The sequence below is a fragment of the Sycon ciliatum genome, chromosome 10 (genome assembly GCF_964019385.1).
Source record: "Sycon ciliatum chromosome 10, ocSycCili1.1, whole genome shotgun sequence".
NCBI classification, from domain to species: domain Eukaryota; kingdom Metazoa; phylum Porifera; class Calcarea; order Leucosolenida; family Sycettidae; genus Sycon; species Sycon ciliatum.
This window is the reverse complement of record NC_088652.1, coordinates 22647669-22661688: the sequence shown is the minus strand read 5'-3', so window position 1 is coordinate 22661688 and position 14020 is coordinate 22647669. Positions and strand designations below refer to the sequence as shown.

Sequence of the window (14020 nt, the reverse complement as noted above, 5' to 3'; positions counted from 1 at the left end):
GGAAGAATGCTCCAACCATGTATTGCTCTCCAACGCACCGCAGGTCGTAGACACGTGCATTTATACAGGTATGTAACTGTGACAAATTTCATGCGCACAGCAAGCGTGCATGTATAATTGCAACAATTTTGTTTACAAAAAATCTTGTATCAAGTAAGGTTTAGTTCATTCAGGGCTGTCTCCGTATCTCACCGACTTATCCAGCTGCGAATAGTTGCCACGGACGGGAGTACTGAATCTCATTCGGCACTTTCAGCGCTGCTGTCCGCGTCGACACTTCGTGTCACGGATCTTTCAAACTCAACATCTGCGCTGCCTCCGCTGATGGCGTGTGACTGTTCCCTCGTTACTTTCATCTCGTCACTTTCACCTGATTTTTTTTTCACCTGATTGTCCTGCTGTGGACTATGGAAGGCAGCGGAGTGATTCTGGAGACCCAGCTGCCAAAATAATATTCTTGACGCTCGTGCTCCATCAAGAATCTGTGACGGGATCGTTCCGCCAATAAATTATTTGTTTCGAACTGTCGTTCTGTGAACTGTCGGGACACCATATGCCTACCGCTCGAGCTCTCTATTCAGTACTTGTAGTACTAGTGCGTTGAGGTCGTGTGACTCGTGTGACTCGTGTCCTTTAACCTCCTCTCAAACAAACACAGGAAGATCGTTACTAGTAAAATCTCTGTATCCGCAAGCCGAAATATTCGCCAAAAACGAGACTTATCGAAAAATCGCTAAGCTTTCGCCAATTTTGGAGGGTTCCTTTGAGAATCGCCGAAACCCTTCCAAATCTTCCAATATTTCACCAATTTTGAAGCCAGTATGCTTTGTGTGTGTGGGGGGCGGGGGGGGGGGGGGGGATGGTAGGGGAGAAAGCAATAAATTCACGAACAAAGCCAGCAGATTCTGAATAGATATTCTTTCAGTAGAGTTCAGTTGCAACTCTGATTCTCTCTCTTTCTCAATTCTAGTTACTAGTGTAGTATCCCTGCCCGACCAATACGGAAGTAGTACGGAACTAATACGGAGCTTTGCCTGATGTATAGTTAGTGTATCTCCGTATGTAAGCGTACGGCGTCTGCTGCATAAAAGCGGCTGCGCATTTCTGTTTTGATTAAGATTAGATTAGATAGCAACGAAAGCTAACTCGAAGAAGAAGTAGTGAACCTCTAGGTGAGCACCGGAGAGAAAGTCATTTATTTTGCCGCTTCTTCTTTCACTAATAATTATATCTCAGCTGTGTACCTGAGAGAAGTAGAATAAAACTAACTATTGTTGATTTCACCGCGCCTACCACTCGGCTACCTGTTACACTAGTACCGGTAACACTGGAGCTCATACACTTCCCACAGAGTTGACTTGACAACATTCTTCTTATAATTTTCGCCCAAGTCACTATCACTAATTCTAAGTTCTGTGTACACTTCGTTGGGTCTAAGATAGTGCCAGAGGATCGAATTCTGTTGCGAGATAACAACTGTGGTAGGTGATGATTGCATTATCCTAATCATTCTGTCACTGGTTCCCACGAATTGGCTATTGCATTGTTGCTGAGCCGCAAAGATGTAGGCAGACATGACGAAAACCACTTGCTCTCACGTTTGATTTTTAACCCCAGTCGTCGTTCCAATAGAACCCGGGAATGGATCAACTACTAGAGTTTTCACCAACACGCCACCGATTCCTGCAATTGTTATCCTATTCCAAAGGTGATATTTTCCACATCTTCCTTATACTGTTTTAAAAGTCGTAAGTGGTGCACCAACATGGCGCTGGACGTATGTATGACGGTGGTATCTCTAAGCTCACACACTCTGGTCATATTACTCTCAGTGACGTTAAAAAGAAATCCTCACATCCTCTAAGCAATGTTGTTCTCAGCGACGTATAATCCCTGGTCAGTTTATTTTGTGCGACTTTATGATGCGGCCACCATATGTATTCTGCAGAGATGGAGTCGGTAAAGAAGGCAAACTCCTCACGTGTCTTCACAAGATCTGCAAGGAATGCTTGGCAGCCGGTGTTCAGCGAGACGGGAGAATACGTTGTGCCAAGTGTCGACGTCCAACGCCATGTCCACCTCCTGGTCGCAGTCACGAAGAGCAGTTGGTGGACGATTCCATGTTCGACAATGTTCCATGTGATCTTGTAGATGAAGTTCATCAACTTCGAAATTGCGAAGAGATGCAACTTGATACAATTCCACCAGATTCAAGCAGCTCCATCGAAAGTTACCAGAAAACGATATCTCGACCGGGGCGAGTGCACCATTGTCCTGTCCACGGCAAGATGACCGTGCGATATTATTGTGCCAAATGTAGAGAGGTTCTGTGTGAAAAGTGTAAGCTTCAAAGCAAACACGCTTCTCATACAAATCAGATTGGCGATATAAGTGCGGAAGCTGCAGTTGTACGTAAGAGACTGACGGAGCGTCAGAGAAAGATATCACCCGAAGACAACGAAGAAGAAGTGGAAGCAGGCATGAAACGCGCTGTTGATCTCATTGAAGCATTTGGCTGTGACCTCCAAGGAAAAGTAGCTGATATCAAGAGATTGATACATGAACACTGCGACGAGCAACTTCACCGGATCAAGCAACGAAAAGAAGACCTGATGAACGAGGTTGAATTGCAAAGTAAGAAGTTACGGGAGCTACAGGCTCACACATTTGCCGAGTGCAATGGAGTTTTCTTCCAACCCAATGCTTTGAAGGCCATCAGCAAATCTTCTCTGAGGAATGAAGATCTCCTCAAAATCCATCCACACTTGACTGAAGTTCTTAGAAGTTCTTTGCAGTACTTCGGCGACAAGAATTATTCTCTGATGCGGAGATTAGCGTTTGAGTGCCAGAACCTTTCTGGTTTGGCAGGCATTATCGGCAGTACAGGAGAGGTCGTGGACAACACTCATATCGATTTGTCCAGGTGTGCATTTTCCGAACAGAACAATATGTACATCGGTTATGTAGGCGAGGAGACGAAAATTACAGCTTTGGTAAACAATTCGCAAGGTGATCCCATATCTGAACCCGCATTGAAAGTCTGCAGTATTCAAATCTGGGCAACTAAAATCCAAGCTACGATGATCCCAGTGCCCGTGCCGATATCAGGTTATAGCAAAGGTGAAGTGCGTGCTCACGTTCAGTGTACTGAAGCGGCTGTTTTCCTTCTGGAAATGCGCTTGGATAGTCCTTGTCCATTGCCAAAACTGCAAGGATACGAGTTGATCGACGATTTGCGCACATGCAGCCCTTTGAATGCCAAACTTTTGGTTTACGGCTGCAGGTCCATTACATTTGGTGACGTCCACAGCTCTCCGAAAGGATTTATACGACCATGCCTAAGTTATTCTATTGAACACGTAGCATACACGCATGTCACCCTGTGTCAAATTGAGGATGGAACTGCTAGTATCCGAGCCCTAGAACCTATTCAAGAACGTTATTTTGCAGTTGCAATAGAAATTGTGCACTGCACATCCAGTCAGTTAGACATAGGGTTTACGTGGGACTGTGGACAGAGTGATCAGAACAAGAAAATGATACTTGCATCCTCCGCTAAAAATAGCTCCTCCTCAACTCCTATTTCTGGATGCTGTGCTGGTGAGACGATACATGTATCACGCTCTCGCGAGTCGCTGATTACCTATAACATTGAGCACTTGTCCAATGATTACACGCTGATTGAGGAACGCGATGTATATGTAAGCGCCAGTAAGAAGCCAATCTTGATGGTTCGTATGTCTCACCCCGGTACATCTGTTAGGATATTATCTATATGAATTGGACGTCTGTTCAAGTTGTAAATAAATGGATGCATACTTAGGAGTAGAGGAGTCAAATAGCCCAACGCACGGCCCGCATCAATTTCGGAAACAAAGCACAATGTACGTCATTCACTGATTTTTAATCTTCCGTAATCATCCACCACCCCACACTGCTGCGCTCTAATCATGTCCTGGACAATGGCCAGCTTCTGTGGCATACAATGTATATAATTTATATTGAATGTATGGTGTCGTCAATACTGATATTTTGTTTTGATCGTTCTACAATGTATGTGTGTTAATGTGAGCAAGCTCCACTACAGCCACTTCATCACTTAAAAAACTGTACATACACCTTCTCCAAATCAACTGGCCTCTTTGCTGCAAATTACATTGTCTCAGTCAAATTTTCAACCATGAGCTCGGCTATCCCAATGATTGAGAAGAAAGACAAGTGATGTGGACCGATATCAGGCAACACAATGTGGAACGAAACTACACCAAACGTGATAAAATTGCACCATCCTTTCCGCACATGCACACACATACACATACCCATGCACATGCCAAAACTAAGAGACACACACTCATACTCACACTCGCACCAACACACACGCGCTAACACCAGCTCACACTCCGAATCATACCCACACTTACACGCGTTTAGCAAAGAAACACGCACACATACACACAAAATACCCATTCTACCTGAAAACAAGATGTGAATAGTGGCGGGACTATGACAAAAAGAGATGAGATTCCGTCCCCAAACTGCACTTACGCTAAAACATTGTGCTGAACAGTATAACAATATTTGGTTGTACATAATTATATTAGGATTAGGTTTGCTCCCACACTGTAGCTCGTGCTATTCCGCCGACTTGACTTGACACTTGACTGACTCACGACTGCCATCCAGAGCACAAGAGAAGTCCATCGAACCTTCGACTCGGCGAACCTGCAAGAAGGCAACACTCCCTGCTCTATACACAGTGTTTCGGGGAATTCATCAGTTGAGCTTGAGTAGGCTGAGGAAGATTGCGCCTGAAGAGCACGACTCATAATAGTGCTCTCCAGGCACAAACATCACCAGAGATACAAACTTACGGAGACGCTCTGTTTGCAGCGCGACAAACACCTCGTGAACACCAAATAGCAGCGTGAGTCAGTGTCGCTCTTGGACGGTGAGAGCAGACGTAGAAGACCCTCGGTCATTCAGAACACTGTCACCTCCAAACCAGCTAGTCAGCAAATCCATTCCTAAACAATTATCGCCGAAGTCGCAACCGCTATTTCATAATTATATTATTTTTGATAGGATTGGGAGAACTTCGAAATTCAAAGGATCAGTTGGGGAAGTGAACTGCCTGAAAAGAGAAAAAACCGCCAGACCCACCAGGACTCGAACCCGGGACCTTGCTTGCGATAAGCAATGCTCTAACCACTGAGCTATGGGACAGGGCTGAACCTAGAAGGCGCTGACAAGTTTTTAACCTCAAAGGCAGCTCACAACATTTGCCGCATATATTGATAGAACTTGGGTCTTTCTCCCTCCCCCAGGGGACCAACCACGGTCAGTGTCTAGACCCTACCAGAAGTGAAAGAGAATGATAAATTTTTGAACGGATTGGGAGAACTTCAAATTCAAAGGATCAGTTGGGGAAGTGAACTGCCTCAAAAGAGAAAAACCCGCCAGACCCACCAGGACTCGAACCGGGGCCTTGCTTGTCAAGAGCAATGCTCTAACCACTGAGCTATGGGATCGGACTGAACCTAGAAGGCGCTGACAGGTTTTTCACTCCAAAGGCAGCTCACTACACGTGCCACACATATTGATGGCACTTGGGTCTTTCTCCCTCCCCCTCGGGACCAACCACGGTCAGTTTCTGGACTCTACTAGAAGTGAAAGAGAGTGATACATTTTTGAAAGGATTGGGAGAACTTCAAATTCAAAGGATCAGTTGGGGAAGTGAACTGTCTGAAAAGAGAAAAAACCGCCAGACCCACCAGGACCGGGTTCGAATCCTGGTGGGTCTGGTGTTTTTTCTCTTTTCAGGCAGTTCACACAGCACTTCTTTCACATCGTGAATACAATAAAACAAAACCAATTTCTGCAGTGATCAACCTTCTCTGTGGAGGAGCTATGCCTTTCATACGTCATCACTGCGCTGGTCTCTATGGCAACGTGAGCAGACAATTGGCGATTTGGCAAGTTTGGCGTATCGTATGGAAGCGAGAGATATGCCATTCGAACCGATATCAAATTGTCTTTCCTCTGGACCCTACTCGAAGAATCGATGCACTTCCCCTTTAAGCCTGGTTCACACTAGGCCGATTTTACGGCCGACGCTCCACAGGCACAATGAGAAGTATCAAAAGTTTTTGCCAGCTAGCTGGCCTCTGCGTACACCGCAGACACACCCACCCACACACAACAGAAAGATACAGATCACAGTAGTAGTGTGGTCTTTGTTCACTCACGGTGGAAGATGGAAGAGCTTAGCGTAGTATATAGATGAGCATGAAGAAGGGCATGCCACCTCACGCATATACATGTACACGTATGTACCAGACCAACATGATGCAAGAAGTGAACCACTGTGGTGAATGGGGCCGCCGGATAATTAACCAGCCCGAAGCTGGCTGAAAAAACCTCAGGACCCCGGCGGAGGCACAACCCTGAGGAAAAACCGGTTAGAATAACCCCATAAGAAAAATGAACAAAATGTAGCCTGCAGGACCTATCCCGAAGTGAGAATGAAGGGGAGGGCGGGTGGGAAACTACAACGGAAAGAGAAAGACCACGATGAAGAGAAAAGTTTGAGAACACTGACAAAAAAAACAGCTGACACAATCCTGGTGCCGTAACTATGGTGAAAATACATTTTTCGTTTCATTTGCTACCCTCAGCCAACGAAAATTAACACGTTAAAAAAACTGAAACTGATGATTGATTGAAAACGTTAAAGCAGTGCACTTCGCAATCAAGAACACCGGTGATGTTGTATCGCTCTCAACTTTGGCATCGACAGAAGCCAAGGGGCTGCGGGGGGAACATTGGGCACTATTGCGGATGGGGTGCGTGTGTGGTGTGATAGGCTCATCCGACCACAAGTCTCGGTGTCAGAGTCACACAAACGCAATAGTGATTAACTAACTTGATAAGAGAGAGAGAGAGTGTGTGTGTGTGTGTGTGTGTGAGGGGGGGGGGGGCAGATAAGATAAGACATTTGGGTGATTCAGCCACAGTGTGAAATGTAACAAAGTGAGATGTAGCTTGGTGCGACAGCACCTCAAACAAACACAGTCCGTGTCACTTCTCACGTTATTCACTATCCGCCACGGCCAATCCGGCAAACGGATTGCGGGTGGCCGGAGAGGCTGCGGCCGCACGTGATGCTACCCCACGACAGGAACTATCATCTGCTGACGATGCGGCAGCACTGGAGTTGCTGCTAGCACTAAGCTGTGCCAACAGGTTAAGGCTCTGGCCTCAACTCATCATGGTCCAAGCCCTCCAGTTGGACTGCAACAACGCTCTTTAGTTCGGGATGGCACATCCATTTCGCTAAGTCTTCAGTGTATTTCGGCGGTCGTACGAACAGTGCTATTCTGCCGTCTGTCGCCAGGCGCAGAATATGATTCGCGGCACGGTAGGTATCGGGACGGGCGCCCTTTGCGGTATGGAAACCCCTTTCCTCCGCCCACTTCTCGCAGACGTCCCACGCGGACCAGGTGTGGCCGTCACAACGAAGTGAGCTTGAACTAGCGTGGCCGTTGCACAGCGGGTTTGTTGAACTGTCGACGCATGCATCGGATTGTGGAGGAACAGTCGGGCATTTTTCACTTGTTTTCTTGGCCAGTCCCAGTCGGTACAGCAAATTACATCCCAGGCGCGCCGCCAGATAGCCGACGGATGTATATGGCTCACGCACTTGGGAAATTGGGTACATTCCGGACAGGATCTGTAGCTGTTTTTCAACACGTGACGGAAAGACTAGGCCAGGTGAGTCGCACAGGCGGATGTGCGGTGTGAGGAAGTGCGTCTGAAAGTGCTTCGTGTGGCCGGGTGTGCGCGACGCACTTACAACTTTCTTGCCAATCAGGCTATTGAGAATGGAGGACTTACCCACGTTGGGATGGCCAACCAGACCTATTGTAATGAAGGACGGCGGTGAGGATGCTGTTGCCGCTGCCGTAGCTTCATTGCCACCGTTGGTACCGTTGCTGGAGTATGCGGTATGCTTACGACGCCGGCTATGACGTACTATCTCTTCGTGCACTGAAGCTGCTGTTATTCCAGCATCGTCGCACACTTCAAACTTTGAGAGTTTATCCGTCCAACCGGACAGCATACTGTGATCGGCCACCACATTGGCCAGGGCGCGGATCAGCTGACGGGCACCTTGTACGCATATCATGCGCCGCTTAGCGCCGCACCGGGCGTGCGACATCAGACCCTTGGCGTCGGAGCGCTGGCTGCTGCTCTGGTTCCCTGGGCGTGCCGTGTAGAGGACGACGTGAAGTTGCGGGAACAGTCCATAGAAGTACTCGCGCCACGCCAGTACCACACTCGCTGGCACCAAGTCTATCTTGTTCAGCACTAGCACGAGCGTTTTGTTCAGTTCATGTACGACGTGGCGGTACAGGGATGGTGGGAAGTGCAGGATGGGATGGCGTGCATCGGCGATAACCACTATTACATTCGACATCTCCAGCACACGCCACAGCTGCCGCCAAGTCTCCAGGTTCCGCTCAAAGTAGCTTAGCGGATGGCCGTGTGTATCAGCCATGAGCCGGTCAATGTACTCATTGAAGTAGCGCTGCTCCTTAGCTTCCAGCTGCTGCTTGCTCAGGCTGTATTGCCAGGTGGGACGAACAGGCATGTCGATGTGCTCCATACTTCCATAGATATCTTCATAGGACACTTCCAAGTCTTTTTCTGCCAGGGTTTGCAATGGCTGACGCGACTCCCGCTTGCGCTCCTCGATTTCGCTGGCACTTTCTTGGGCAAACATCAGTTTGTATCTGTCTTGACGCCTTGTCTCAGCCACGGCATCGCCTACTTCGAACTTGGGCTCAAATATATCTGCAATCTTGGCACTTTCAGACGTGACCAGTGTTTCTTCATCTTTATCTGAGTCAGATGGCGAGTCTGAGCGTATCTCCAGCTTCTCTTTGGCAGGCTCCTCGTCGTCCTCTCGGAATCGCTGCACATCTCGCTTTCGCTGGAGCTGGGCTCTCTTCTGCTTGCCACTGAACGGTTTTCGGCGACTGTGTTGAGGCATTTTGAACAATGTCAATAAATGCAGATTGCCTGGAAAGCACCACAATCCACCAGAACTGGAGGCGAGAATCCAGAAAGCAAAATTCTTCTTTCACCTTGAACCGACAATATAGCACTCTGTCACCTGGTTCTAGAGGTCTGCGTTCAGAAACAAGTCGTTATAAAACACAAAGTATTGAATCAAAACCAAACGGAACCGATTTCTTCTTCACTACTGACTTGTGTAACGTAACTGAGAGAATGCTAGTTCCCGCGCTCACCTTTATACCAGGTTGTTGGCGTGGGTGAAGCACGTGAAATTCGAAAGGGCTTCATGATCCGCGACACTTAGAATCTGAGCGTACATGTACGTGCAAGCCATAGAAAGGAGCAAGATCACCGTATCCCGCTGGGCCCCGCCATTGTTGTTTATCCATTGTGCTCTGCGTTGCCACGCGTATCCGAGGACCCATTGACGTCACACTATAAAATTAACAGCCCCGTTATTATTACAGGGTGCGACCCCGTTATTATCATTATTCTTACATGACAAGTAAGCGTGGACTGTGCTGACTGCTGAGAGCCTCCCACGTACGTGCACAGTATGGTCACTCATGTCTAGTGGCTGAATCACGTAGATCTAGGTGAGTTTGAGTGCGTTATGCATCTATGCCAGCTCGCGCTGCACTTCACCCTCTCAGAAAACAGATCCATCATGACTGCATCCTGCTAGTATTAATGCGAAGTGTGTGTGGTGATGGGGATCCAAGGGCGTAGGGGATGTGGTGACGTCACGTATCTTGACACCATATGCCTACCGCTCGAGCTCTCTATTTCAGTACTTGTAGTGCGTTGAAGTCATGTGACTCGTGTTCTTTAACCTCCTCTCAAACAACCACTAGCCATCAGGAAGATCGTTACTAGTAAAATCCATATACCCGCAAGCCGAAAAATTCGCCAAAAACGTGATTTATCGAAAATTCGATAATACTCATAAAAAGGACACACTTCAGGCTCATTACAAACATCTTGAAAGTTTTTGTCTTCACAAGTATACTTTGAAGCCTTCTCATCAGGTGAAATACAGGCAAGGGAAAAGGAACAGGAACAGTGGATTAAATACATGTCTGTCCAGTGGTTGTCTCTTGTTGTCGCAGTACATGTCGCGGTTATTGAGTTTTCTCGCATTTGCACCTTTGTGTCATTATTGCAATTTTCGCTGTTTACTTTAGCTATCTTCTTTCTTTCTTTTTTTGCGCTGTTTCACTACCTTCTTACTGTATTTAATCCACTGTTCCTGTTCCTTTTCCCTTGCCTGTATTTCACCTGATGAGAAGGCTTGAAAGTATACTTGTGAAGACAAAACTTTCAAGATGTTTGTAATGAGCCTGAAGTGTGTCCTTTTTATGAGTATTATCGCATTTTTGTCTCAGAGGAAACTGTTTATCGAAAAATCGCTAAGCTTTCGACAATTTTGGAGAATTCCTTTGAGAATCGCCGAAACCCTTCCAAAACTTCCAACATTTCTCCAATTTTGAAGCCAGTATGCTTTGTGTGTGTGTGGGGGGGGGGGGGATGGTAGGGGAGAAAGCAATAAATTCACGAACAAAGCCAGCAGGTTCTGAATAGATATTCTTTCAGTAGAGTTCAGTTGCAACTCTGATTCTCTCTATTTCTCAATTCTAAAACTGACCATGTATTATACGTCGCTGAGAACAACATAGCTTAGAGGATGTGAGGATTTCCTTTTAACGTCACTGAGAGGAATATGACCAGAGTATGTGAGCTGAGCGATACCACCGTCATACATACGTCCAGCGCCATGTTGGTGCACCACTTACGACTTTTAAAACAGTATAAGGAAGATGTGCAAAATATCACCTTTGGAATAGGATAACAATTGTAAGAATCGGTGGCGTGTTGGTGAAAACTCTAGTAGTTAATCCATTCCCGGGTTCTATTGGAGACATAGGGTTTACGTGGGACTGTGGACAGAGTGACCAAAACATGAAAATGATACTTGCATCCTCCGCTAAAAAGAGCTCCTCCTCAACTCCTATTTCTGGATGCTGTACTGGTGAGACAATACGTATAGATTATAGACCGGTTAGGAGGTCTATACAGGATATATAGACCGAGTAAAAGACCGAGGTCCCCCGAGGTCTTTTACGAGGTCTATATATCCTGTATAGACCAACTATGAGGTCTATAATCTATTTATCGCCTTCTTAGTATTTGACCCCACTAATTTCCCTGATACCTAAGCGGTCAAATATATCGCGTATTTGACTGCTTAGTCAAATACACGAAATATTTGACTACTTATATTTGACTCCTTAGAACTTCTTGGACTTAGAAATTTTCTCTCCAACTTAGAAAAAGAAATTTTTGAAGAAAGCAGAAATACACAAGATGGGATTTGAACCCACAACCTTGTGAATCTCAGTCACTCTTCCTTACCACCCAGCCACTGTGCTACCGATGCTGAACCTAGTTTAAACAATGATGTTGACCTGCAATGCAGAACAATGCGGTATAGGCTATAGTATAATACTAGAAATACAAGGATATGTCGTATATGAAGAGAAACTATTGCGTGGAGAACACGATAAATAGATTATAGACCTCATAGTTGGTCTATACAGGATATATAGACCTCGTAAAAGACCTCGGGGGACCTCGGTCTTTTACGAGGTCTATATATCCTGTATAGACCTCCTAACCGGTCTATAATCTATACTTATCGTGTTCTCCACGCAATAGTTTCTCTTCATATACGACATATCCTTGTATTTCTAGTATTATACTATAGCCTATACCGCATTGTTCTGCATTGCAGGTCAACATCATTGTTTAAACTAGGTTCAGCATCGGTAGCACAGTGGCTGGGTGGTAAGGAAGAGTGACTGAGATTCACAAGGTTGTGGGTTCAAATCCCATCTTGTGTATTTCTGCTTTCTTCAAAAATTTCTTTTTCTAAGTTGGAGAGAAAATTTCTAAGTCCAAGAAGTTCTAAGGAGTCAAATATAAGTAGTCAAATATTTCGTGTATTTGACTAAGCAGTCAAATACGCGATATATTTGACCGCTTAGGTATCAGGGAAATTAGTGGGGTCAAATACTAAGAAGGCGATAAAATCATGTATCACGCTCTCGTGAGTCACTGATTACCTATAGCATTGAGCACTTGTCCAATGATTACACGCGCCAGTAAGAAGCCAATCTTGATGGTTCGTATGTCTCACCCCGGTACATCTATTAGGATATTATCTATATGACTTGGACTTCTGCTCAAGTTGTAAATATTATGGACGCATACTTAGGAGTAGAGGAGTAAAATAGCCCAACGCACGCCCAGCACCAATTTCGGAAACAATGTACAATGTACGTTATTCGCTGATTTTTTAATCTTCCGTAATCATCCACCACCCCACACTGCTGCGCTCTAATCATGTCCCGGACAATGGCCCGCTTCTGTGGCATAACATGTATATAATTTTTATTTAATGTATGGTGTCGTCACTACTGATATTTAGTTTTGTTCTACAATGTATATAATAATTTTGGTTTTGTGTTAATGTGGGCAAGCTCCACTACAGCCACTTCATCACTTGAAAAACTGTACACACACCTTCTTCAAATTAACTGGTCTCTTTGCTGCAAATTACATTATCTCAGTCAAATTCTCAACCATCAGCTCGGCTATCGCAAGGATTGAGAAGAAAGACAAGTGAGGTGGACCAATATCAGGCAACACAATGTGGAACGAAACTACACCAAACGTGATAAAATTGCACCCTCCTTCCCGCACATGCACACACACATACCCATGCACATGCCAAAACAATCAGACACACACTCCTACACGCACTTGCACCAACACACATACGCTCACACCAGCTCACACTCCGAATCATACCCACACTCACACGCGTTTAAGGTGTGGATATTTTTTTTTTTACAATGATCACAGCTCACAGGCAAAGACAAACAATTGCATAGTGGGAGCATAGTAATGGTGAGTGGTGGGACTATGACAAAAAAAGATGAGAGTCCGTCCCCAAACTGCACTCACGCTAAAACATTGTGCTGAACTGTATAACAATATTTGGTTGTACATAATTGTATTAGGAATAGATTTGCTCCCACACTGTGGCTCGCGCTATTCCGCCGACTTGACTTGACACTTGACTGACCCACGACTGCCATCCAGAGCACAAGAGAAGTCCATCGAACGTTCGACTCGGCGAACCTGCAAGAAGGCAACACTCCCTGCTCAATACACAGTGTTTCGGGGAATTCACCCCATCAGTTGAGTTTGAGTAGGCTGAGGAAGATTGCGCCTGAAGAGCAGGACGTATAATAGTGCTCTCCAGGCACAAATATCACCAGGGACACAAACTTACAGAGACGCTCCGTTTGCAGCGCGACGAACACCTCGTGAACACCAAATAGCAGCGTGAGTCAGTGTCGCTCTTGGAGGGTGAGAGCAGACGTAGAAGACCCTCGGTCATTCAGAACGCTGTCACCTCCAAACCAGCTAGCCAGCAAATCCATTCCTAAAATATTATCGCCGAAGTCGCAACCACTATTCATAATTATATTATTTCTGATAGGATTGGGAGAACTTCGAAATTCAAAGGATCAGTTCGGGAAGTGAACTGCCTGAAAAGAGAAAAACCGCCAGACCCACCAGGACTCGAACCCGGGACCTTGCTTGTCATGAGCAATGCTCTAACCACTGAGCTATGGGACAGGGCTGAACCTAGAAGGCGCTGATAAGTTTTTCACTCCAAAGGCAGCTCACAACATTTGCCACACATACTGATGGCACTTGGGTCTTTCTCCCTCCCCCAGGGGACCAATCACGGTCAGTTTCTAGACCCTACCAGAAGTGAAAGAGGGTGATATTGTTTTGAACGGATTGGGAGAACTTTAAATTCAAAGGATCAGTTGGGGAAGTGAACTGCCTCAACAGAGAAAAAACACGC

General features: G+C 45.9%; 1 protein-coding gene across 1 annotated transcript; it reads right to left on the bottom strand.

The window, feature by feature from the left end:
- Positions 1 to 6515: 6515 nt before the first annotated feature.
- On the bottom strand, positions 6516 to 9200 carry LOC135826257 (guanine nucleotide-binding protein-like 1). The gene has a single exon (XM_065338887.1). The coding sequence runs from the start codon at positions 9050 to 9052 to the stop codon at positions 7244 to 7246; it is 1809 nt and encodes a 602-aa protein (XP_065194959.1). The 5' UTR covers positions 9053 to 9200; the 3' UTR covers positions 6516 to 7243.
- Positions 9201 to 14020: the final 4820 nt, after the last annotated feature.